The sequence below is a fragment of the Fundulus heteroclitus genome, chromosome 1, assembly GCF_011125445.2.
Source record: "Fundulus heteroclitus isolate FHET01 chromosome 1, MU-UCD_Fhet_4.1, whole genome shotgun sequence".
Classification (NCBI taxonomy): domain Eukaryota; kingdom Metazoa; phylum Chordata; class Actinopteri; order Cyprinodontiformes; family Fundulidae; genus Fundulus; species Fundulus heteroclitus.
The window spans coordinates 1,413,830-1,440,100 of record NC_046361.1 but is presented as its reverse complement, the minus strand read 5'-3'; the positions used below and the strand labels follow the sequence as shown (position 1 = coordinate 1,440,100).

The window sequence follows — 26,271 nt, the reverse complement described above, 5'->3', positions numbered from 1 at the left end:
CTGCAGTGAGAAAGACACACACTTGTTTTAAACTTCTTTATTATGTTGAGATGTGCATGTAGATTGCTGAAGAACATTTGATCAAGTGATACTGTAGTGTAAACCTCAGTCACCTGTTTTTCATTGAGCTGACTGTTACATCAATGGAACACACACAAGCACGCACACACGACGGTGGCTGCTGTCATCTGAGAGCCTCTGGTCTGTCTGTGCAGCCTGACGGTCTCTTGACTGCTTTCATGTGCACCTCTGGGCTCAGCAGCATACTGGGTTTGTGTGTGCTGGGCTTGTTCCAGGCCATCAGTGTAATTCATTACCACCTCCCTGCTTCTGCCTGCCTGACAACACATCAGAGAGACTGGGAGGAGAGAGGAGAAAGATGCGAAGAGATTAAAGAACTGAAAATGAGCGAGGCAGAGAGGAGGAAGCCGAGCACAGGATATGAGGGGGTGAAACTGACAGGAGCGTAGGTACTAAAAAGCTGAAAAAGAAATTCATGAATAAAGAGAGACAGAAGGAGACTGGGGGACAACAGGACAAGGTGATGGAGATAGGCAGAGTTTTTCAGATTTTTTTTCAGAAATCAGAGGTGGGTAAAGAAAGTAAAAACCCTGCCTAGTTTTCCTTCATCCTGTTCACTTAACCAAGTGATTCAAACCAGTGCTCTCCAACTAAAATCCTTGGAAGCCGGTTTCCTGTAACTTTTTGAAGTGTCCTTTGCTCTACATGCCTGAATCAAATGTCTAAACTACCTCACTAGCATGCAGTCAAGCTCTGCTAATGAGCTTATATTGGAGTCAGGTGTGTTGAAGTACAAACGCATCTAATAGTTGCAGGACACCAGCCCTCGAGTACTGGAGTTTGAGATCCCTGGTTTAACAGCTGTGCTGTGGAGCTGGAAATGCAAATGGTTGAATCTAATCTCTGTACATTCCCAAAAAAGCAAAAAAACAAAAAACAGGCTTTACAGGCTTTTTACTTTCTGAACCTGGATTACTCACCTCTGTTGAAAATCATTTGAGCCAGTTTAATGAAGCACAGATACCACAATCCAAAGCTCTGCTGGAACTCGCACAGAACGAAACAGGTTGCCCAACGATTTTCGACTGATATAAACATGATCTTGTTGTTTGAACTACAAGCCCCACCCCAACTCTTTTTCCCAACGAGAAACCCTCGACATGCATCAGACTAAACAAGTACCTCAAGCTCGTGTACAATCCTCTGGAGGAAACAAGGCTTCATCAAGGGACTATTCTTAGTTTTCTTTGACATAAATGGCTACGTCTTTGGTAACAGATATTTTCCTACGTGTATGATCAACACTTACATGCATGCCATGCTGTTCTGTTTACCTACCCTGTTGTGCACAGTGCTGGAGGAGCTTCTGTCTAGCAACAACTCCACACCTTGTTATTCCATTGGCCGAGAAAAGTCCTCCTTGGTTGTCCCCAGTAATATCATTACTAGAATATTTAAAGTGATGTCAAAGTCGCTGGATTATCTCAGGGAGATGATCCAGTCGTTCTGACATCACTTGGTCAGATGCACCAAGAGATTAGCTGGTGATCGGAATCAGATGATTTCTCTCTGTTCTTTTTATTACTTTTCTGTCATACAAACTCTCCTCTTCCGAACTCAAATTTAGTATTTCTGGATTCAGCTTAGAAAACTTCAGTCATGTAAATTAAACTCATCTCTGTTCTTTCAATTACTTACCTGCAGGATGGTGGGAGAGGAGTACAAAGCTGCAGCTTCTCTGGATAACTTTGCTTCATTTCATGCTCATTAAAAATGGTGTCATGCTGAGCTGGGTTACCTTCACGTTACCAACGTTCAAACAGCATCATTCACATTATGAAGTTCTCCACTCATGCATAACACTGGCTACAGTAACATTCTCATTTCCATTCTGAAATTAATAAAGTATCTATCTCAATGTATTATTAGAGTGAGTACCCTCTCAGAAACTCAATGATCCAATCTTCTCTGATCAGTGAACACACCATACCTAAGCACTAACAGGTTGCACAAACCCCAAAACCTTTTGGTGTGGACACTGTGACTGAGGGAAGAAGTGTCGCCATTAGTGAGATATTTGAAAAGGACATCAGAAAAAGCCCAACAGCTGTTTAACAAAACTGTATTGTGCAGGCGGCATGGTGGCCGTCCATCTTGACTCCTGCTTAGTTAAACTTCAGTTAAACTAGGACGATGCTGTTTTGGTTGTTAGGTGACGTTTTAGGTTACAAAAAAAGGTGTTCCACTAATCGCCATTTTATCACTGATGGAGAAAAACAACCCATAGTTCAGTGGTGTCAGAAGTTTTTTTTCAACCTGTCCTGGTATGTTTAAAACGTAAACCTTTTTAGCCAGTTTAGTTAAGTTAAACATTATTGACAGTGCCTTGTGTCATGGTTTTCAGATGTTTTGCCCACATGCAGATACGACCAGGCGACAGCAGATAGATTTAAACAGTTTATTAGGAAATGTGCAAATACAAAAGACGAAATAATGACTGCAGCTGTGATGTCTGAACGTCGAGGCAGAGGAGACTGCAAGAGAACGGAGTAGTTAGATCAACGGCTAGAATCCAGTACCAGTCAGAACGTGCTATGCTTACCTATTAGCCGGGCGGACCTAACCGGGAAGGAGTGAGTGTCGGGGAAACCCTGTGAGCCTGCTCTAGATGGAGTAGGTGGCTAGTGGCTGGAGGGCACCAGCAGCAGCTGACGAGGGATCCAGAGCTAGCCTCCGCTGGGTCGAGTGACAGATGGATTGACCAGAGTTGACCAGTATCCGGGCAGGGGACCTCGAGCCCAGCTGGGTAACCTCCAGTGAGTAAGGGGGGGAGCGCCAGAGCAAAATCTGAGCCTTGTGATACTGGTGAACCTTCTGGGACGGAACGTCAAGGCAGGTAAGTGCATCCAGCACAAAAACACGACTGGTTTAAGGCTCTGGCGTCTTCCATCTGTCAGTGCCCTGCTTAAGAAGCCAAAGGAAGCCGCCTCCAACGAGCTGCAGGTGTGGACCACGCCCCCACAACCAACTAGGCACACCTGAGGAGCAGAGTTAGAGCAGGCAAATACAGAGAACCCTGACACCTTGCAAAATAATTCCCCGCTCTTGGCTTTTTGCACATCATGTAACATTCCAGCCTATATAAGTATCCCTGACCACAGTCAGGGATGCTTATCACGCCGTCCCCCGTGCTGCACTGGGCCAATCCGACCACGTCATGGTTCACCTGATTCTAGCTTACAGGCAGAAACTTAAGCTGTGCAAACCTGTAGTGAGGACATCAAAGAAGTGGACCAGTGAGACTGTGGAGGATCTTCAGGCCTGTTTGGATTCTACTGACTGGGATGTCTTCAGGGCTGCTACTAACAGCCTGGATGAGTGCACAGAGATTGTGACATCATACATCAGCTTCTGTGAGGACTGCTGGGTTCCATCACGTACCAGGGTGACTTACAATAACAACAAACCCTGGTTCACAGCCAAACTCAGAAGGTTAAGGTTGGATAAGGAAGTGGCCTTCAGGAGTGGGGACAAATGCAGATTCAAAGATGCAAAATACAAGTTTAGCAAGGTGGTGAAAGACTCCAAATGACTGCAAAACCAGTTGATTCTACAATACTCAACAACCCAACGCTGGGAGCTACCCTGAAACTTTGTTATCGGTACACCTCATTCTTCGTCAAGTTTCTGTGTGCAAAAGTGTAAGCTTACCTGCCTCTCTATCCAGCCCTTTGACCCTCCGGTCCCGTTGCTGCTGCCAATGATGTGGCCTCCACAGATTTTCACCTGGACTGTAATAATCTTGATCTTCATGCTGCCTCTTCTCTGTTTTGGTCTATTCCAGTACACCACAACAGAGCTCCTCCGCATCCACTCTCTTCTGACTGAGCCTCCGCTGGCATCCTTACGCCTCTACCCTGATATTGCTGTAATGCCGGTTCAGACGTGACGAAACTGCATTAATTCGGGTCATGATGGACCGCATTTCCCAAGATGCATTGTGGTCAAAATGGCCACCAACTCCCATCATGCAACGTGGCCCAAAATGGCCACTGACCATAGCAACGAGATAACGTTACTATGGAAAGGGGTAAAACTCGATCCCACATGACAATCTGCCTTCTTCCCTGGCACGCCGCCAACCTGAGAAGACACACAGCTGTTTTACTCCAAACTACCCCCTCCCCCCCCCCCACGCCACGTGCTCGAGTTTCTCGCTGGACCGAGACTTTTCGAAGCAAACTTTATCCCTGCTGACGCAGGAGGTCGACTTTAAAAGTACTTTTTAATTCCCTCTGATCAAAACACTGAGAGCCGCCTTATCTCCCAGTGATCTAAAGAGGACTACGCTTTTGCTGGGCCGAGCAAAGTGACTGTAAGCCCGGAGGAAGAGACGAAGGAGCCTCCTCATTCCGTCCCCGTTGCTGCTCGCTCCTGCCTACAACCGCCGCTGCACAGTCGAGACGCGATCAGGACGACTTGGAGCGCTCACGGACCCAGCCGGGACAGCCCTGATTCACAAGTAACGGGGTTCTCCCCTTTTATTTCTTGCATGTGTGAAGGTATTTTGGGCTGTGTTGATTTTGTGGTTCATAAGTGACCCCGCCGTGAGTCGCTTCTTCAACTTTTTTCATCCTTTTCCTCTCTCTTTGTTCCATCTTTGCTGTCTTATCAGCGGGTTCAATCGCTTTGTGTTGAAACTCAGTTTGCGGTTTGTTCAAACTCCTTAGCCAAGACGCTCCCGCTCTGAGCCGAAGCACCGCCCCACGTTAGCGTAAGTGCTGACTACATCATTAGGACCTCCCCTCACGCATCATGCAAATTTGTAGATCATACGTCATCATAGTCGCCATCTTAGGAGAGTGTCGCCTAGCCAGTTAGACCTAGCTATTGTCAGAGCCTTGCGGCGTCCGTCTGGATTCCCGAAGCGGGTTCCTGCCTCTCAATGCTGCTACGTCAAATGCCGACGTCTTCAATGTGAGTGTTAAACAACCGTGAGCTGGACTTAGATTTGCTAACCACTCATTTCTAATCCATTGTTTATTTTTGTTTTGTTCTTTTATTTCCACATATATTTTGCATGTGTAGTTTTAGTAATGAGTAAGATTTCCAAGGTTGTTGGATCAGAGAATTACTGTAACAGGGAATTGCTTTTGGTTTAATAAAACAACAACTGCAGAATAGAAATTGTTTTGTGTTCAATTCAGTTCACAGTTGCCTGGTTATTCAGAATTCAGAGCTACACTCCTTTTGGAGTTAACATCTGATATCTGTTAACATCTGATAAAATCCGACCAGATCATTTATTCCAGCATAAATGAGTTCATAACAGCTAATTAACTAATGCATTACTGGTATAAATCCTTACAAGCTTCTAGCTAACATCACCACCATTTGAACTATATTTTGTTATAGCGGGATTTTGAGTTGAATGACTTATTACTTAATTTATAATACCAAATTATAATTAATAATATTTATAAGCATATTCAAACAGCTTCTGGCATAACATTGCTCTCCTACCTCGGAAATACACACACCATCCCAGTGACTCCAAACCTTTTAAATCCACTCCAAACCTGTTAAAACCTGTTAACTCGCCGCTCTCAACGTAAACCCCATTGGACTGTGGACCACAGCGTACTAGCCAGCCCAGCTAGGTCAGCTAAGCCTCCAGTCAAATTCGAAACCATCACCTCAACTTTGGTCTCCTCAATATCCGTTCACTTACTAACAAGGGTCATCTCGTCCAAGATATCCTTGTCGACAGTGAACTGGACTTTCTTATCCTAACAGAAACTTGGCAATAGCCTAATAACTATTCACAGCTAAATGACTGCACTCCACCTGGGTTTGTTTACCTTTGACAGACCCGTGTGACGCGCCGAGGAGGCGGTCTCGCGGTACTCTACAATGAGAAATGGAAAGTGCTGCCCGTCACTTTCCCTGCCTTCAGCTCATTTGAATGCCTGTCCTGTGAACTCTCTGGCCCTACACCCACCATTGTTGCGGCTGTCTATTGCCCCCCCCCCCACCCCACCCCCAAGCCACACAGTGACTTTTTAAATGAACTAAATGATCTCCTCACCCTCCTCTTCTCTCTCTCACCCAATGTAATATTGGTGTAGGATTTTAATATTCACATGGACAGTTTTAACATTCCCCTCAGCAGAGATTTCCTATCTTGTCTGGACAATTTTGATTTTGATAAATTTTCATATTTTCCCACACACTCTAAAGGTCATATTCTTGACTTAATTTGTTGCTCTGGTCTCACCCCCTCTAACTGTTCAGCTGAGGACCTCCACATATCTGATTATTTCTTCCTCTCATTTAACACTTCCGCCCGTCAAATTCACCGCAAAGACCTCACGGCTCCTTTCATTACGGAACATTAAGAATTTCAACTTGGACACACTCTCTTCACATATTCTAAGAACTTTAATCCTGGATCCTTTTTCCTCACATGGATGAACTGACATCTCTGTACAATAACTGCTTAAATGACATTTTGAACCTCCTTGCTCCAACAAAAACCCAGACTGTTGCCTTTTCCCACACCGCCCTCTGGTTTACCCCTGAACTCCGGACCATGAAGGCTAAGTGCCGTCTACTTGGAATACTTAATGGTTTAACAATTCACAGCAAAATGTATATTACTCAATACAAAGAATTAATCACTGAGACTACATCCACATACTATTCCAACCTGATTTGTTCACATGAAGGTAATTCTCGGACTCTGTTTTTGGTGTTCAACAACATTTTCAAATCCCCAACTTCTCTGCCCCTCCACCCCCCCACCCTACACACACACACACACACAAACCTATGCTCAACTGATGCTTGTAATTCTATAATGCAGTTTTTTAACGATAAAATCTAAATTATTCACCAGTGCCTGTCTCCTATCCTGTCACCTCCCTCCCCTAAAACCCCTCCACTCTGCCAGCCCTTTCCAGCTTCCATCTACCAATCCTCTCCAATATATCTGATTTTATCAACAAATCAAAATCTTCCACCTGCCCACTTGATTCCATTCCGTCTGCCCTGGTCAAATCCTGCCTTCAGTCTCTCCTCCCCTTCATAACTGGCATCATCCACTCCTCGCTTTGTTCTGGAATTGTACCTTCTCTTTTCAAAACTGCTATTATCACTCCTATTGTGAAGAAATCTGGATTAGATCCCAACAACTACAATAATCACCGTCCATACTACCCTACTCCATTGATTATACATAATTGGCATCACTCATACTCCCCTAGCCTGGTTTCATTTCTACCTTTCTGGCCGCATTCAGTTGTTCAGATTAAGTCCTATCGCTCAAGCTCCTCTCAATCTACAACCGATGTTCCCCAATGCTCTGTCTTGGGAACCCTACTCTTTATCATTTACATTCTCCTTCTAGGCAATATAAATTCAACATTAATTTTCACTGCTATGCGGATGACACCCAGCTCTATCTTTACTGTATGCCAAACTCTTCATTTCCACCTCCTTCATTAATCTCCTGCTTAACCGAAATAAAATCCTGGTTCACCTCCAACTTTCTTAAATTGAATAACAACAAGACAGATATCCTCCTAGTGGGAACCAAATCTACATTATCCAAAGCTGACAGTTTCTCCCTTTCATTCGCCAACTCCATAATCTCCCCCTCACCTCAGGTCAAGAGTCTGGGTGTCATCCTTGATAGTACTTTGTCCTTCTCTTCTCATATTAACAATCTTACTCGCTCTGCTCACTTACGCAATATCAATCGCCTTCGCCCCTCTCTCTCCCCTGGTTCCACCTGTACTTTTGTTCATAGTCTGGTCACTTCCCACATCGATTACTGTAATTCTTTTCTTTTCGTTCTTCCTCAAAAATCCCTTCACAAGCTTCAGGCAGTGCAAAACTCAGCAGCTCGCATAATTTCGACATCCCCCTCTTTCCATCACATCACGCCAGTCCTGCAGCAGCTCCACTGGCTACCTGTCAAGTTCAGAATTCAGTTCAAAATCGTCCGACTTGCTTTTAAAGTTATTCACAATCTCTCCCCTCCATTATGGAGTGAAGATTGTCTGAAAAAGACTTAAATAAATATAAAAGGATATATATACATATACATACATTTATAAATATCCAAGTACAAAATACTAATATAAAAATGTGACATACAAATAAACAAATTTATATAAATAAACGTGTCTTTGTAAATATATTTTCGAGATTTGAAAATAAATATGCTTGACTTTGTATGTGGAATCTGCATTTGTGAATCTCCTTTTTGCTTTTATGTCGATGATGTAATTTTGAGACATTCCTACTACACACCAAGATCCACAAATGAATACCACTAGATTTGAATGCGAAGACACCCTCCACTGAACAACCAGCAGATGGCAGTGCTGTGCAGCCACAGCTACTCTGGCAGAGCCGAGATAAAGGCAATGGCTAACCACGACATTCAGCAGAATCTGGAGTGGATGATGAATAGAGCCGGGGATCAAGAAGCATCTACTGTAAGTAGTGCTTTCACCAGACCACCCTCCTTGCTGCGACGCAGGAAGAGGTGAGCTTGTTTTTTGAATGACGATTGACGCTATGCCGGCCCTATTTATTGGGTGGGGGACTGGACCCTCCCTGGCATAGACGTCACTGATGCCAGCCACTCAGGGCTGGCATAATTCCATTTAAGCTTCTGACGAGGTCACGCAGGAGGTGTTCCCCCATAGACACTCACTCATGCTAATCATAGAACCAAGGTTCCTTTAGGGCTAATTCAGCGTCAGCTCTTAGCCATGTTTACGCTGTAATAATGATCACACATCTGAGTTCTATAACCATTCTTTAATAAAGGAAAAGTTTCTTCTCAGACCCAGTTAAGAAGCAGTTTTAAATTCAAAATTTTGGAAACACAGCTTGACTTCACCAACATGAAAGAAGCATTTCATTTCCAGTAGCTACACATCACATAAACTGACATAGATGTTTTTCACCTTTTTCCAGACATGTTTGTTTGTGCCTGTAGTAGAATCTGGCAACCCTTTGTGTCCCCTACCTTTATCTACCACCTGTCGTTTTAAATGACAGAACATTCCGTCTCACAGTACCACATCTGTCAGTTAGAGTAAAGTTGGAATGGCTTTATCTGCTGTCTTTATCATGACAGTTTGTCAGCACAGATCTTGTTTAAACCAAATGTTAGGAAAATCTTTATCAAGACTAGGGCTTATGTTAGGATTCAGCAGGATTCAGGACTCAAGTCTGAGATTCAGAATCGAGTTACACTTAAGTTCTAAAATTAAGACTTCTTTTTTTTTTCTCCAACATTATCTTTATTGATTTTAACAGTAATTCCAGTAATATACAGAACATAAGTGTGTTCTCAAATTAAAGGAAATGTTCAGGGTAGTTGACTATTGTCCAACATTCAGCTTGTCCCTTCTTGCATGCCAAATCATTACAGGATATTTTAGAGCCACACTTATTACATACAGAGCATATGAGAAAAGAAAAACAACAGAAACATTCCCCCAACCCCAAATCGGGTAAAAATAAAATAGTCGGGTATACAAATAACAAAAGTAATTTCAGGACACTCCAGGAGTCCAACTGCAACTATAGTTCACCCTCAACACCTCTCATATTCATGATTTCTATATATTCCATAAAAGGACCCCAAATATTTTGAAATGGCGATAATTTCCCTTTTATAATGAAAGTAATCTTTTCCATTGGCAAGGTTCTGGATATTTCCTTAATCCAATTAATGAATTTTGGTTTACTGGTAATAGACATAAATCCATGGCATTAATATTTTTTCTGGACATATGATGTCTGTTTGGGTATAATCTTAGAATAAACAATTCAGGATAAAAACTAGCTTTATACCTAATATAGTCTCTAGAGCTTGTTTAATCTCCCTCCAAAATTGTGCTACTTTCTTGCATTTCCATATACAATGAATAAATGTTCCCTTCTCTTCTCCACACCTATTACAAAGGTCTGGGATGGCCCCATTGTACTTATTAAGCTTTTCTGGTGTCACATAAGTTCTCATTAGCCAATTATATTGCAGTACTTTGAGGCGTGTATTGATAGTTTGTGTTTGTGCTTCAGTACACACCCTCTCCCAGTCCTCTGAAGATAAATGTTCCTGTAGATCCTGCCTCCAGGCATTGAGCTTCAGTAAAGAAGACTCAGAGGATCCTTCCATCAACATGTTGTATAGTTTGGAGATGATTCCTTTTACAAAGCAATCATTCTTCATTTCAGTTTCCAAAGTGGACAGTGTAGGGATGAATTCATATTTATTTTGAGATGATCTAATAAAATTTCTTTCCTGTAGATATTTAAAATAATGTTTACTTGGGATATCATACCTGGCTTCAACTCTTCAAATGACATCCAGACACCCTTTTCTGAATCCACAAGGTCTCCTATTGTCTTTAAACCTTTTTTAGCCCATTTCCTAAAACCAGAATCTGCTCTGCCTGGTGGGAAAGACTGGTTTCCCCATGTCGGGCTGAAGCGTGTTAAGGAGGAGGGGTCGCCTAAATATTTCTTAATCTGATACCAAACCATGATCATGTTTCTGACAATAGGGTTTTTTGTCTTTTTTTTCAGCATTCTGATGTTTGTTGAGTAAATATACTGGGATAGAGGGAGAGGTACAGAACAATTTTCAATATTCACCCAAGGCAAGAGACAAATTAACACTTGTTAATCGACTTAGAATTATTCCCTAAAGACTTGGGACTTGACCTGGACTCCTGCTCTAAGACTATGATCATAGTAACAGTTTTTATTTCATGTAGTGAAGAACGAAAGGGATGCTGGGATGTGAGCTACAGAATGCAGCTGCTGTAAATGTTTAATGTGAAATGATGAGGTTGTCCACCAGTTATGTTAGTGGATTAATATGGATGCAAATGGCTTATAGCATTTGGTTCATGTTAACTGTAGCCTCACAGTATTGACCACAATTCACTGTATTAAATGTCATGATTTGGGTTTTGTTATGGTTTATATTTGTTCTTTGATTAATTAGTTCACTCTCCTGCCTTAAGTTCAGTTTCTGTTTTGGGTTTTTTCTTGTTTGGTTTCTATTATAGCTTGTGTTCTGTTAAGTCTTAGTTTTAGGTTCTGTATCAGTTTTGGAATAGTTTGGGTTTTATTATGGTTTGATTTTGTTTTATGTTATCAGTTTTTCTGGCCTGCTCCGATCACTTCTGTCACCAGTCTTAATTCAGTTCACCTGCCAGCATTCTTTCACCTCTTAGTCACCACCCTGTCACGCCCCTTCTCCAGTCACCATCCTATCGGCTTCAGTTTACTTCCAGTCACTTCCCTTCCCCTGATTAGCTCCACCCATGCCAGTAATTAGTTTCACTCCATTCACCTGCTCACTCCCCTACTTATACCTGCCTCTGCCCCCTGCAATCTGCCACATCATTGTTTTTTTTTTCCATGCCAATCGGTGAGTTTTGTCCAGCAGTTCCTGTTCCCTGTTATATGTTTCTCCTGCCTGATCTGACTACCTGCCTTTTTTGCCTTGGACTGTTTATTTACCACTAGCCTTGTTTTTGTCCTGCCCTTCATTTTTGCCTGCCTGTTTTTCTTGGTTCCTGCTCACACCTGTGTTTGGAAATAAACCTTCTTAAAAATGTACCTCTTGTCCGGCTGAATACTGGGTCCACTGTCCCTGATCTTGACATTTAGATCATTTTGGTACTAAGATAAATCATAACTTCCAACATTCTCTGACTGAAAGAGTCAAAATAATATAATTTCCTGTCCCATTTAGCAAAACTTTTCAAAATAAAAACACTTCCTGCTCTGTTCATTTAGGTGTTTAACACCCATTTATTCACTGACTATACTTTGTCTAGCTCAGTATATTGTATTCTATACCTTAAATATGAACATTTTGCTATTTAGAATCGAGAACAAAGGTTTTAAATGTGGAAAAATGGTTTCCCAATATTATAAAAAAAATTCTCTAGCTCAGAGTGGGGGATGAGAGGTTTGGGGTGGGGGCTTTGTACCTAGTGGCGTAGCTTTGGCTTTTGGGGCTTAACTGGGCTCATCCCGAAGAAACTCACTCTGTGTGAGCCCACCACCTGTAGAGAGTAATTTTGGGATCAAGTGCCATGGAAGTTGGGTGGCAAGCAAGACCAAGATCCTTGGCAGTCTAATTCCCAGCAGCATAATCTGGCTTTGGATGCTGAAGGCTCTGGACATTGTGGAGCTGTCATGGTCCACATGTGTCTTCAGTGTTCAATGGAGAACCGGGACAACACAATTGGAGTGCCCGACTGGGGTGGTAATCCTAGTTTTTAAGAAGGAGGCCGCAGAATGTTTTCTAATTCTCAGTTTATGTAACACTAATTAAGGCTAGGCGCCTGACTACAGCCAAATATGGTAAAAGGCAGTCAGAAAAGTTCGGCTGAGGAGCCCGTGTGTGAATAAAATACCAACAGACAGGTAGTAAGTTTAAGTTATTGTATTCAAACTTATATTTGACTCAGGGAGGTATTCGATAATAATAACAATAATAATCTTAATATTTTCCTATAAATATAAGCAATGAACACAACAGGAAAACAACAATAACAACAACAACAACAAAACAAATAAACCCTGATAACACCCAAGAGTTTCTCTTATTCAAGTCCGTTCTTTTGTTTGCGGGATGTTTAACGGTCCATCAATCAATGATCCAACTCTTTTTTTAGTTTATGATCCAAGGCAATAGGTCTGGGAAAATTAAATAGCTTGGTTCAATTAAGTCATACTGCACAGCTGCGGTGATAAAGTAGCTCACCATCCTGGGTTGAAACAGGGGGTGGAAAAAAAACCTGACCATCAAGTGGTTGCCAGAAAACACGCAATCGAATCCTTCGTCTAGGTTAATCAGGCTCGATTCAAAAATATTCTTCAGCAATTTAGGAAAAACACCAACACAAGCAGCTAGCCACAGCGATAGCAGCAACAGCAACGGAGGGGATCCCGAGTTCACCTCTGACCCGGAATTTAAAGTGTGCTGTCAGTTTGACCTGCCAAAATAAAATACGGGTTGATTATTTTGTGCAGGTTAGATTTACCGACCATAATGTCCCCTGATGTTTTTTGTTTGGAGTAATGTGCTAGAATCTGGTATTTGAGTGGCTTTTAAATTCTATCCTATCCTTGTGCACCCAAAGCAAGAACTGTATCTTTGGCACAAGACTGCTGAGCCTGTTCCCAGTGCGTGTTGAACTACATCAGGGTGCCCAAGGGGAGCTCAAAGTAGAGCCACTACTTCTCCTCATCAAAAGGGTTAGGGTTAGGGTTACATCTGATCAAGATGCTTCCTGTGCATCTCCCTTTGTTTTTTTTTTTGGGTGTGTCCCACTGGCAGAAGACCCCGGGGAAGATCCAGAACCTATTGGTGGAAATATCTATCCCATCTGGCCTTGGGATTACCTTAGGATCTCCCAGAATGAGCTGGAGGATGTTGCTGGGGAGAAGGATGTCTGGGTCTCACTGCTGGACCTGTTGCATCCCATGACCTGATCTTGGATAAGCAGCTATTTTTTGAATGGTAAATTAAATATTAAAAGATAATTGTTTATAAATGTTTAAAAATGTAAGGTTGGAATCCTAACCTACATTAATACAGAGAAAGAGGTGACCTTGATGTCATGGATTTGATTTTTCAGTCACTAGAGGAAAGAGGGGGAAAGATTTGAGACTTGACTTGAACTTGCCCCTCAAACACTTGGTGATTGACTTAGGCTTGGAAAAAATTACTTGTGAACGACTCCGGGATTCAGTTAGTAACAGTTTTAGTTTATACAATCCAAAAGAGACAAGTTGAATCTGAAAGTAGAAATGAACTTGGAGATGGACAGAAAGACTAAATACAGTTTTCTATTAAGTATAAGCGCAGTAACAAAGTAGAAATAAAGTTGCACAATCTGTATTTCAAAGAACTTACCATGAGTCAAAGCTCAAAGGAAAACCCACAACAATAAGAATTGAAAATACAATTTTATGTAAACTGGATGTGAAGACAAAGAGATGTATGCTGATTAACAGATGATCGTGAGCACAGGCATGGATAGAGTCTGTTTTTGGAGGAAATCCCAATGCAACCATTTTTAAATGTCTGTATCTGTAAACTCAGATCCATTTGGATTTAAGATAAAATTGACGTTGTGGAATTACTTTTTTTTTTTTAGCTAACCACCACTCCCACCCCCACCACTTTGCCCCAACCCAGAGACACAGTTCTAGTTTTCTATTAATAACGCTATCGATTTATTCGTTTTAGCCACATTCCTGGCTTTTACACTTGATTTTTGTTGTTTACATATTAATAAATATGTAAAAATAAATGAAACCAATACTGTCCCCATTTCCTAATTTCATCTTGATGAGATCCATTGCTTTTTATGTACGAGCTAGAAATTTACCCAGATTTAATTTCAGAAATCTGGTCACCTTACTTCAGGCTGCTTTTGAAAGTTGTAAGGGAGTTTGCAATCCTGACTGATTCAGGCAGCTGATTCCACAGCCGAGGCCCCAGGGAGGAGAAGGCATGTTCACGGTGAAAGTTTGAGTTTAGAAATGTTTCTCAGATGGTAGTAAGAGGTCTGGCAAACTGATTTAATATGATCAGTAAAGGAAAGGGAGAAATCAAACTTGACACCAAGACTGGTGACAAGTGAGAAGAGAAGAATGGAGTGATTGTTGATGGTGACGTGGGTGATGCCAGCTTGTTTAGTTTGATGCGAGGTGCCGATGAGGATGGACTCGGTCTTACTGCCATTTAGCTGGAGAGACTAAACAACAGCTACATAAACGCATGGCTTAGCACAGGAGGGCCAGCAGCTCGGGGCAAGATACAGCAGTCCCCTTGCACCTCAAAAACAAAGGGCACTCTTTTGACGATAATGATGTCCAGATTTTGGACAGGGAGAACAGATGGTTTGAAAGAGGGGTGAAAAAAGCCATTTTGGTCAAAATAAAAAAGCCATCCCTAAACAGAGGGGGAGGATTGCACTTCCAACTCCCCAGTGTTTACAGCTCGGTCCTCCAACATTTCCCAAAAAAATTACATAAGCCATCTCATCATGATTCAGGTGACCAAGTACTCCACTCCCACAAAGCAATAACAGTAGCGGGTGGGTCATTGATTTGCATCTAACTTAGAATAGACCAGTTCATTGTTATTGTTTTGATCCGGGTTTTTCGCGCATGCGCGGCGCACTGGTATGCAAAAACAAAATGGCAGACGCAAACAAAGGAAACGACGAGTTCTCGCCGTATTTTTCTTCTTTAGATAACGTGTCACAAGATCGTTTTAAGAGTAAGTTGATGGTTGATGGTATCAGATTGCCAGATCCACACAGCAAAAGCCTGAAGGGACGGAGCGAGTCTGTAAAATGCTGGCCAAGTGTTCCGTACGGCGACATATACAGAAAATGGATGGATGTTCAGACATGTTTGTGTAACATACGAAGGCGGAGTCGGACACAGACTGCGCCTCAGCAGAGAGGAAGACCCACCACCGGTAGGGAAAAAAAAAAAAAAAACATTGTTCACTAAGGATTATTTTGGTGTTTTTGTCTTATTAATCCTTCTCACAGACTCATGCCAGAGGGTTTGCATACATTGTACATGTACGTATATTATTATAAAACAAACGTTTACGTCTTGACAAAGTCATACGTAAACGCACATACACCAGGACGAAGTCCTGGTGTATGTGCCTAAAAGGATGGGCTTCCATGTCCTTAAAAACAGCAGTGAGTGACAACTTTTCTTCAAGTTCAAGAATTTATTAACATAAATAAAACATCCAGAGAACACCACTATAGAATGCTATTTATCTGAATTAACACTATATTTCAATCAACAAATCCTCTCTACTAGTCTAATGAAACTTAACTAAAACTACTAAGCAAAATGAAGATAAAAAGACGCTACAGAGATCAAGTACGGAACTATATACACACAAAAGAAACAAAAGACAAGTAAAATGGTTGATCATCATTATCAGAATAATTCAGTGAATCCTGGTTCACTGCAGACCTGAGTTAAAGAACCAAAGTTCATCTTAAAGAATGAGGAATGAGGTTGAATTAGCTGAACTAATTCAGAACAACATTTGGTATGTGTTTCAACCCATTCACAATGAAAATCCTGAGTTAAACAAACATTATTTGATAAAATAACATTTTAAAGAAAAGAGTCTTGACGACCTCCAAAGCGCTTTACACTACAGTCAGTCATTCACCCATTCGCACCCTGACGGTGGTGAGCTATGTTAGTAGCTACAGCTGCCCTGGGGCAAGCTGACAGATGCAAGGCTGCCATACAACGGTGCCACCGGGCACTCTGACCACCGCCAATAGGCAATGCGGGTGAAGTGTCTTGCCCAAGGACACAATGACAGAGACAGTCAGAGCAGGGGATCAAACCGGCAAACCGCCGATTGCAAGACGAATCCCCTAAACACTGTGCCAACATCGCCCCATATGTATTGTAGCATTAGGCTAGCAGACATTTGTCTGCAATTTTAAAAAGCTTTGGCTTTATTCTGGTCGTAATGAATGGACCGGAAAACACAAACATCAATATCCCATCAATGTATAAAACCCTTGTGGAGATAACATTTGTTTTAACCATAAAAACACACTCGAATTACATCAGCAATGGCATGGTCTCAAAATGTTCACTTGAGCTATGTCGGTTAGCTCCACATATTTAAAACCATCTAACTTTCCCGGTTTATTTCTCTGCCAAACCTGTCGGTGCCTCTGTGTCAGTTCGGTTCACTTTGGGCATCCAGTTGGAAGTAGTTGAAGCAGGGTAAAGGCTGATTCTCTGATTGGCGGCATGCGGCTATGGGCTAGCCGGATCATGGCGGTTGGAGCAGGCGGCTCCGGATCATAGTCGAGTCCTAGACCTGGTTGCAGCAGGTGATTTCAGCTCAGGTTTTGCTCTCCGCTTGGGTCCTGTGCCAGCTGCAGGTGGGTGGCCGCCCCGCGCCGTCTGCAGGCAGTTTCCTGCAACAGCTAAAAAAGACCACAAGGCTGGTTTCAGCATAGATTAATTATTTTACTTCGGCGTCTGGTTATGCAGAAGTTTGACTGCAGACTTAGCTTCGATTCAGCTGGCAGTTCTCCAAACCCAGCCAGATACTCCGCGCCGCAATGGACTATGAGTGTTCCCCCCTTTGTCACTCCAGGAGCAAAGGGACTTAGTTTCCCTCTAATGCTGTACCAACATGTCAGCGGGAAATTAGGACATTTGTCAGTGGGAAGCTTGGTTTTGTAGCAACGGCACCTTGCTGAGGGGGGCAGTTCTTGGTGCCTGGAAAAAAAGTCTGAAATTCCTTTGCTTACATCCCATTCAGATTTTTCCTCATGGAGTCAAATCATACTGAATCAGTATTTGCTGTTAATGTTTCAGATTGTTGACAGTATATGAAGATATGTATCATATTGGCTGGAAAGTTGTTAGCTAAATTTGGATTTGTCAGAAGTAAGGTTCTGTGAAATGACTTTCCTGAAACTGTTAAATGGCCGTATCACCATGACCTTGTTCGTAAAGTAAATCCAGCCTCTGAGTGTTGGAAGCTAAAAAGCTCATCAGACGTACATGAGCCTGAGTCATGATAATGAGGTGGTGGCCTTTGTGGTTAGAGCGGCGCACCTGCTCTCTGAGAAGGATGCAAGTACCTAGTTCGATCCTTACCCGAAAGACACAAAATTCTATAATCTGTATCTAAACAGCTACGTGACTGGGCACAAACAAAGTATTCAGTAAATTCTCATTTAACTGAATAGGATCTTTGCTGAGGCAGGCGTTTACAGAAACAGCATCTAATGGTAGCTTGTTTTCTCTGTTGAAATGCTGCGTTAATGATTTGGCTGATAACATGGTTTCATGTTCATAAAGGAATCCCTTGGATTTGTACCTTGTACTGAAGGTAATGCGCTGTGTTGCTGTGTGCGGCTGTGTGCGGCTGTGTGCGGCTGGTCTATCCCACTTGCTGATCAGTCTAAGTAGGAAAGCCTGGTCACATCCCAGATAGCCTCACTGTCTTTTACTGCTCATTCAGATTTCATGTATCAATCAACAGTTTCTTATAAAGTGCCGCCAAAGGCTTTAAAGGTCACCCAGCTGCGGTTTCTGCTTTTGGCCTTGAAGAACTGGATATGCACTGACTCCCTGAATCTTTTTCACAGTTCTGCAGTGATGTACACAGACCTGATGTTTGCAGTAGGATGTTTTTTCTGAAACTGACCATTGATTGAAGTTAAGCCTCCTTCTGATTTCTTTGGTGCATTTGTGATGTGGGCATTGTGTGTTATCCTGCTTTTGCAATTAATACCCTTTTTAAAGAAACTCTAGTGAGTATTGACTCATCAGGTAAGACATCAACTTGCTCAGTCACAAACAAAATAAGCTAAAAGGATTTTTCAAACCGTCCCAAAAAGCATGACAAAGGAAACGGTGTACCTGTTTGTGTTCTAGGAAAATGTCCTCAGCACTGATTTTAAAAGGGTGAGTTACTGATGTGAAACCATGGAAACGCAGCAGACAAAAAGTCTCCCAGCTGAATCACTCCAGCTCAATTATTCTGCTGCCTCTACATTCAGTGTTCTGTTGTTTTTCTATCCCTGAGCAGTCCTGCCATCACCACCACTAAAAAATCTTTCTTTTTTACTGCAGCACAACCGAGCTTTTGGAAAAGACCGGATGGACTGAATAGAACAGTATTTATTTTGGGTTCAGTGTTTGCTTAACCACCTAACATGTCCAAGGCTATTTTCCTTTCCTTAGACATGCCTCAGATCAAATACAAACATTCAGCAATGTGTGTTCACTGCAGATGCAGCAGCAATAAAGCTTCCACTCTTTTTAAAGAAGCCTACAATCACACAGCAGCTTTGGGTCTCTTCTTTAGCAACAGAGGACCAGGAAACTCTGTCACCAAAGTTCAAAGGTGGAAAAAACACAATTAAGAAATGTAATTCAGACATTGCTTTTCAACAACACTTCAACTGCATGATTTTGGAAAACTTATGAAACAGGTCTGGACAAAATGATGGTACCCCTAGAAAAGACTGAAAATAATGTGACCAAAGGGACATGTTAGTCGAGGTGTGTCCACTAATTAGCATCACAGGTGTCTACAATCTTGTAATCAGTCAGTGGGCTACAGTCATATAGGGCTACGGGTACTGTGCAAGCTATGGGAGTTGCAAGCTTTATCAGTACTATAAAGTAATATAAAGCTTGCAACTCCACATTACTCCAGACGTTTCGCTTCCTATCCAGAAGGAAGTGAAACGTCTTCACACTTCGAAAAAAAAAGTCCAGTTGCTTTGTTTTTTTTAACTTTTTTGGAACATCAGCTCTATGTTCATAGGATCACCCTGTTATAATATATACCTGGATGTTCAACTGTAAACAGTAAACTGGACTGGAGTCATAACACTAATGATCTTTACAGGAAGGGTCAGAACTGGCTATCTGCTTTTTTGAAAGCAGGGGTGCTCCTGATGGCTTTTCTGACTTTGCGATGCCATCAGCCATCTTCTATGGTGCAGTTAAAATGTTTGGTTCTGGGTAAGACACGTGTTAACATTTACTTGGTGGTAAATGCAGGAAAGGGACAAGGTGATCTATTTCCCTCTGGGATTATTAAAGTATATCTGATTCTGATTTACGAAGGCATGGAAATCCTTCAAGAACTATGTCAGATTTTATTTGGTAATTGATGAGGAAGTCGAAAAGACACGATATCCAAGAGACTCATTTCTGTTTCTTATTAATGTTTTTTTATACCTTGAAATATGTTTCTGTCTGTATAGTTATTTATTTTTACTTTTTTCGATTTTATTTACTTTTTCGATTCGTGATGGCGCCGCGGACGCCAGCCTCGGTGTGTGTTTCTGCTTAGTTTTTGTCTTGTCTTCAGTCTCTCTCCCCCGTTCAGGACTTACAAGCTTCTGCGTTACATTAACACACAGTTTACTGAGTGTATATAAATTCTGTATATAGATCCATTGTATTTTATTTTATTTTATTTTTTGTCTGCACCATCAACACCAAGTCAAATTCCTTTTAAGTGCAAACCTACTTGGCAATAAACTTGATTCTGATTTATTCTTCTATGTTCTTTTTTATGCTGCCTTAATACTCTGATACTAAACAGGAAATACAAATGGTGTTTAAAAGTTGTGCATGACTTTAAAGCAAACTATTAATAAAGATAATCTTTTAAACATGGGTTTATTTTATCTCTGCTGTCTCCAAGAGTTTTTTTTTTTCTGTAAAGGTGCCCATTTAATCGTGTTTTTTATGTTGTGCTTTGTTCCTGCTACTGAGTCTAAATTAAAAACAGAGAAGTATAAATTGAATTGGAAAATGAGATGATTGAAAGAACAACTCTGAGAGAACATGATGGTGACAATATACAGGTGCTGGATGATGTTTGTTACAGCGTTTCTCCTTCAGCAGAAATGAAGGAGAAGCTCCATTCTTCAGAGAAACACTGAAGTTCTGATGTACATCTTTATGACTTTAGACTCTGTTGATTCTTTCTGGTGCTGGGTGATGAGAAAACTTTGAAAACTACAGCACTGGAAAGCAGAAGAAGACCAAAACAAATTGGATCTTAAAAACAAATCAACATGATGATTACCAGTGTTTTGACACATGTTGTTTTTTTCTTTTCTCCATGGTCACTGCTTTGGTTCCGAGGAGAAAAACTGTTGTGGCATAGGATGATGACACATGTTAATGGGTTTGTTTTTCTACAGCTGGAAAAGAAAGAGATGACGCCGCCCTTCAAACCTCAAATCTCTGATGAGTACGGCTTGGAAAATTTTGACACGCAGTTTACCAATGAACCAGTGCAGCTAACACCAGATGACGAGTGAGTACTGTTTCTTCTCTCCGCACATGAAACGTCTGCCTTTCTGAGAAATACTGTCCAAGGCTGTGAAAAAGTATTTCACCCCCTTTATAGATTTGTTATTTGCATTTTTGTTACATTTGAATGTTTCCAATCATCCAACAAAGGATACTGTAAGGCAAAAGCAATCTGTGTAAAGATAAAAAGCAGCTATCAAATGATGACTTTATTAAGGCAAGTCAAGTTTATTTAACTAGCACTTTTCAGTAACAAGACAATTGCTGTGAAGTGAAATAAAATAATTTAATTCCAACCTTAAATTATGAAATTTTGTTTGAGTTCAATTTCACTTGCAACAGACAAGTGAAATTATTTTACATTCCCTCATAATTTTTTATGCAATACAGTTTGAAAAATAAAGGTGATATGCAGCAGTTCCCATATCGATTATGTAATGGAAAGCATTTGCAGGCTAGCCTATGGCAAGTCTAATCCATCCACTTCTCATCTGTTCTCTTTGCCTAATTTAGGTGTTTTTAATATAATATACCCACATTCTTAATAAAGCTGCTTTCTTTCACATATTTTACTGCTTTGTCAGTAGTCAGAATGTGTCTGAAATGTTTGGTAGACTAGCAGCACAGTTGGACAACTTCTTTTTGAATAATACCAGACTATTTTATAGCATACTTATGATAGTTTTTGTCTTCTGTTTAAACCAGCTGACAGTGTCATCACCTTTTTTTTACCTTTTGTACAGATGTTCTCATTGCGATTCAAGATCTCATTTTCAAACAAACAAGAAAAAAGAAAATTTTACAAACACAATAACAATACAAGTAATTACAAATTCGACTCAATTAAATCAGCTTGTAAAATATGACTTAAAAACATGAGCCAGTTACATAAGATGGTTTCCCTTTTTTTCTTAAAATAAATTGTCCCAAAGGAATGAACGTGGATAGTTTCAGATACTGCGGTAGAGTATTCCATGTTGATGGGGCAGAGTATATAAAAATGCTTCTTTTCCAAGTTCTGATCGTATTAATAGAACACTGGAGGGAAAGTCCTGAGAGCAAAGTTTGTTGCTGGACTGTCTAGATTTAGACAGACTTTATTATTTAACTCATTCATAATGTGCACTTGAGCAAAATGTTGCTGCAAGGCTTCAGGTAAAAACAGAACACAAAAAAGAAACATTATAAATATACCGTATTTTTCGTACTATAAATCGCTCCGGAATATAAGTTGCATCAGTCAAAAAATGTGTCATAAAGAGGAAAAAAACATTTATAAGTTGCACTGGACTATATGCATTTTTTTTACATTTATTTCACACAATCCAAGACTAAAAACTGACATTTTATGTGGTAGGACAATTTATTAAATTACACAGCAGCATCCAAAACCAGCTGAATAACATGGAACATACCTGGGAGGATGAATTAGCAATTCCAACAGCAAGGTTTATTCAGAACATTTCAGCGTAACGGCTCTGACTGACCGTCTGTCAGGGCTTTCAAAGCGGGACGGGGTCACAGCTGATGGTTTGCTGGAGAGACGGTAAACTCAGAGCGGTCGGTGCTTTTTTCTTGTTGCCAAAGTCTCAAACAATACTGAAAAAAATCCATTGCTTGTCAATTTTGAATAAAAAAGTTACTAGAGCGATCTGAAAAGTTGCTTAATTGGCAACAGTCACGGTTGATGAAAGTCAACAAGGTGAACATGTAAGAGCAGAATGTTAGAACTTCCCATCAGTCCCCTCTGCGTGTTTCTTAAGGTGGAGAAGATCTTGCAAAACAACGTTGTTTCGGTTGGAGTCTCCCTGAATAATTGAGTACGACCTTAAAAATACTGTTAAGTGGACCGATAAGACTTGTAAGCTTGTTGGTTCGCGAGGAACGTCCAATGTGGCCCCAGTGCTGTTTTGATACCGGGTTTCGGTACCCTCCCCTACCTGTGGCACACTTTTTCTGATGTTTAAATATTCTGATGTGTTGCACACATTGTTTATCGTTTGACTGATAATTAGGAAACCAACTTACATCATTATCTGATAAATTTATATCTGACAGCTCTTAACCGAATATAGCACTATCAACAGTGTCAGACGCCTTTGGACAGGTCAATGAAAAGAGCACCACCATAGTGATTTACATGCAAGACTTCAATGATGTCATTTACAACTTTTGTAGTTGCTGTAACTTGACTGTGCTGTTTCCTGAAACCAGACTGATGACATGACAAGATATTAGCTGGCCACAAATATTCTTTAAGCTTAGTTTTAAATATTCTGAATTAAAATCAGCCATTGCTCTTAGTACAACTCTACCTACTTGTTACCATGGTCAAAACGAAAGGTTAGAAGGGACTCAAGGGAGTTAGGTGTAGACTCATTACTCTGCTTGTGTCTGCAGCAAACTTTGCCCTTTGTCCCTACCGGAAGCAGGCAGACCTCACACAGTACCAACAGAACTGGACCTCAGAAACCAGTCAGCTTACAGTCTATAGTTACAATTAGTGTGAAGGCAGAGGCAGACATCAATGATAGTTCCACACAACAACACAACATGTGTGTAACAGGCTGAACCTATGGGGTGCTGTTACACAGTCAAAAATTAACAGCAATATTTTGGGTTATTAAGCCTTTCGTAAGAAAAAATAAATGGGCGCTGATTTTTCAGTCATATTTTTACCATGCCATTCCTACATTTATAAATGTTGCCGTCCCAAACCACATTTTTAAGTAGCAAGGTAAATGTAAACTAAATATTTAGCTTGCAATATTTAGTTAGCAAGCTAAATATTTTGGTTTTTTTTGTCTTTCTAGAAAGTAAAAATACGACACTCGAGAGGTATTTTTGTGCCAATTCAAATAATTAATTGCAAGACAGCTAACCACGTTGTTGTGCTAATATTACACACTGTTTAAGTTATTTAATGTTTAATAAATAACTCACAGTCTGTTAGATATTGTCTGGTGAATATTAGCCCAAACAGCTGATATTGGGACAATAGTTGAAAGGAATGATTCGAGCACTGGCATTCTTTTAACAGCAAACTGAATGCTGTTTATCCACATTAACACTATATTTCAATCTACAAATCCTCTCTACTAGGCTTGTGAAACTAAAACTACTTGTCATGGTTTTTAGGTGTTTGGGCCACATGCAGAACACAGTTGGGAGACAACGAGCAGTTAAAGATGTTTATTTAAGGCTCAAAGGTACACAAATATTGTTCTCTCTGAGAGAGCAACTGACAGTGACCGAGACGGCGGGATCAAAACACTGCAGGAGAAGAAAGGAACAGATTAATGAGGGCAAGTGCGGGAAATAAGCTGTGTATAGCTCTGCTTACCGCCAGGTATGGGTAACCTATCCGGGGGGAGTGGAGTGGAGTGGAAGAACGGATTCAGTAGAACTCTTACTCTTGGGGGAACTAGGTGACCGAGTGACAGGTGAGCTGGCAAGTGGAACAGAGGCGGGGAGCCCGAGCAGCACCACAGCAGGTAGCGGGGAACCAGGGTGAATCCAGTGAAGGGAAACTTGTCCGGCTTGGTGATACCAGGGAGCTTGAGGGGAATGCCAGAGCAAAATATGAGCGGCGGGGATTCAGGAATCTGTCTTCAGCGCTCGGACAAGCGACGGGTGAGTAGTCCAAGGCACAAAGCGAACTACGAAAAAACAGGAGACAAGAGTTAGCACAGGGAACCAGGAACATAAGAAGTGCTGGGACGTGAAACTGTCGAGAGACAGTGGTCACTAAGCGTACCACAACCTCTTAACACTCTGGCTTCCTTCAGTTGACTGCAACCTGTTTTTAAGCTCCAAGCGGGAGCTGCCGAAACGAGCTGCAGGTGTGCACCACGCCCACCTGTCAACTACAGTCATCTGTGAGGGAAAAAGAGAAGAGAACAGGCAGTGCCTACAGAATCCTGACACTACTAAGCAAAATTAAGATAAAAAGAAGCCAAGGAACTATGTACACACCAAGAGACAAAAGACAAAATAAAATGATTGATAACCATCATCAGAATGATTCAGTGAATCCTAGTTCACTGCATATATAAGTTAGAGAACCAAAGTTCATTTTACTTAATGTTGATTGAGATTAAATTATCTTAACTAATTTAGAACAACATTTGATATGTGTTTCAACCCATTCACAATGCAAATCCTGAGTTAAACCATTATTTGAGAAAATTACATTTTGAAGAATGATTTGCTCAGTAAAATTAATAACCTTTTGGACACTTGATTTTATTAATGCGATTATTCCTTTGGGAAGCTAGGGGTCGCTGTAGTGATCGGTGGCTAAATGGATTATTCCTAAAGTTATGCAAAACACCATTAAATTGACATTAAGGTTCCATAATAATGCGGTAATAATGCCCATAGCACTATTGAACGATTGTGGAGCGAAACGAAACAGTATATTTATGGGCAAGGCAAGTTTGTTTGAATAGCACATTTCAGTACAAGAATAATGCAAAGTGCGTTACATGTCTAAAAACTTCTGAAAATAAAAACATCATGAAAGCAACAACAAAAAAACAGTTGAAATAAAATGTGGAAAAATTCGAACTAAAAAAATACAGTCATACTGACCACTCAAAGTGCTGTACACTAGACTAGAACTGTAAAGCTGTCCCGCTTACACGCACTTATCCAATGATGGCATTTCTCTGCATTTTTCGGTGTTTAGGAAAGGGAATGAAAAAAACTCCTTTTATATGGTCACGATGGCCATATCAAGTCACTCTGACAGACACCAAAGCAGCAGTGTTTTGTTGTTACCATTATATTTGCTGATGCAATATTCAGAACAGAGCTGTCTGCTTCACCACTCTACACAGCTTGTCCGACCACAAGATGGTCGCGACTACCTCTTCTAATTTTACTAATTTCACGTAATTTGAGGAATGCCCCATTGATTTGTTCTATGCATCTAGCCAATCCTCCAATAGGTCTATGGTCACCTGGTGACATTGTAATGTATAGTTGTGTGTCATCCGCATAGTTATGAAAACGGATGTTGTTTTTGTTATAATCTAAGCTAAGAGGAGCATGTAGATATTGAATAGGATGGGCCCCATGATGGAACGTTGTGGGACCCCCACATATAATTGTTGTAGTCTATGATTTAAAGTTACCTACTGACACGTAAAAATTCCTGTTCTTAAAGTAAGATTCAAACCATTCAAGTGCTGTGCCAGAAAGACAAGCCCAGTTTTCCAGATGCTCTAATAAAATTGAGTGATCAAAGTTAGAAAAAGCTGCACTAAGGCCAAAAAGTACCAGTACTGTGGTTCTACCACAGTCTGTATTAATACGGATACCATT

General features: G+C 41.0%; 2 protein-coding genes across 6 annotated transcripts in view; one reads left to right on the top strand and one right to left on the bottom strand.

Annotated features, from left to right (window-relative positions):
• The window catches only part of prkcz (protein kinase C, zeta), a 229,631-nt gene that overhangs the window by 174,258 nt on the left and 29,102 nt on the right, over nt 1–26,271 (top strand). For all 5 annotated transcript variants that reach the window (XM_036141694.1, XM_036141676.1, XM_036141719.1 and 2 more), the window contains one exon: nt 20,832–20,947. In XM_036141694.1, coding sequence (XP_035997587.1) covers nt 20,832–20,947 — 116 coding nt within the window. The remainder of the gene's footprint in view (nt 1–20,831; nt 20,948–26,271) is intronic.
• si:ch73-70k4.1 (FA core complex associated protein 20) overlaps nt 16,325–26,271 on the bottom strand; it is a 75,607-nt gene continuing 65,660 nt past the window's right edge. The window contains exon 5 of the transcript XR_004931778.1: nt 16,325–17,072. The gene's annotated coding sequence lies outside the window, so the exon portion shown is untranslated. The remainder of the gene's footprint in view (nt 17,073–26,271) is intronic.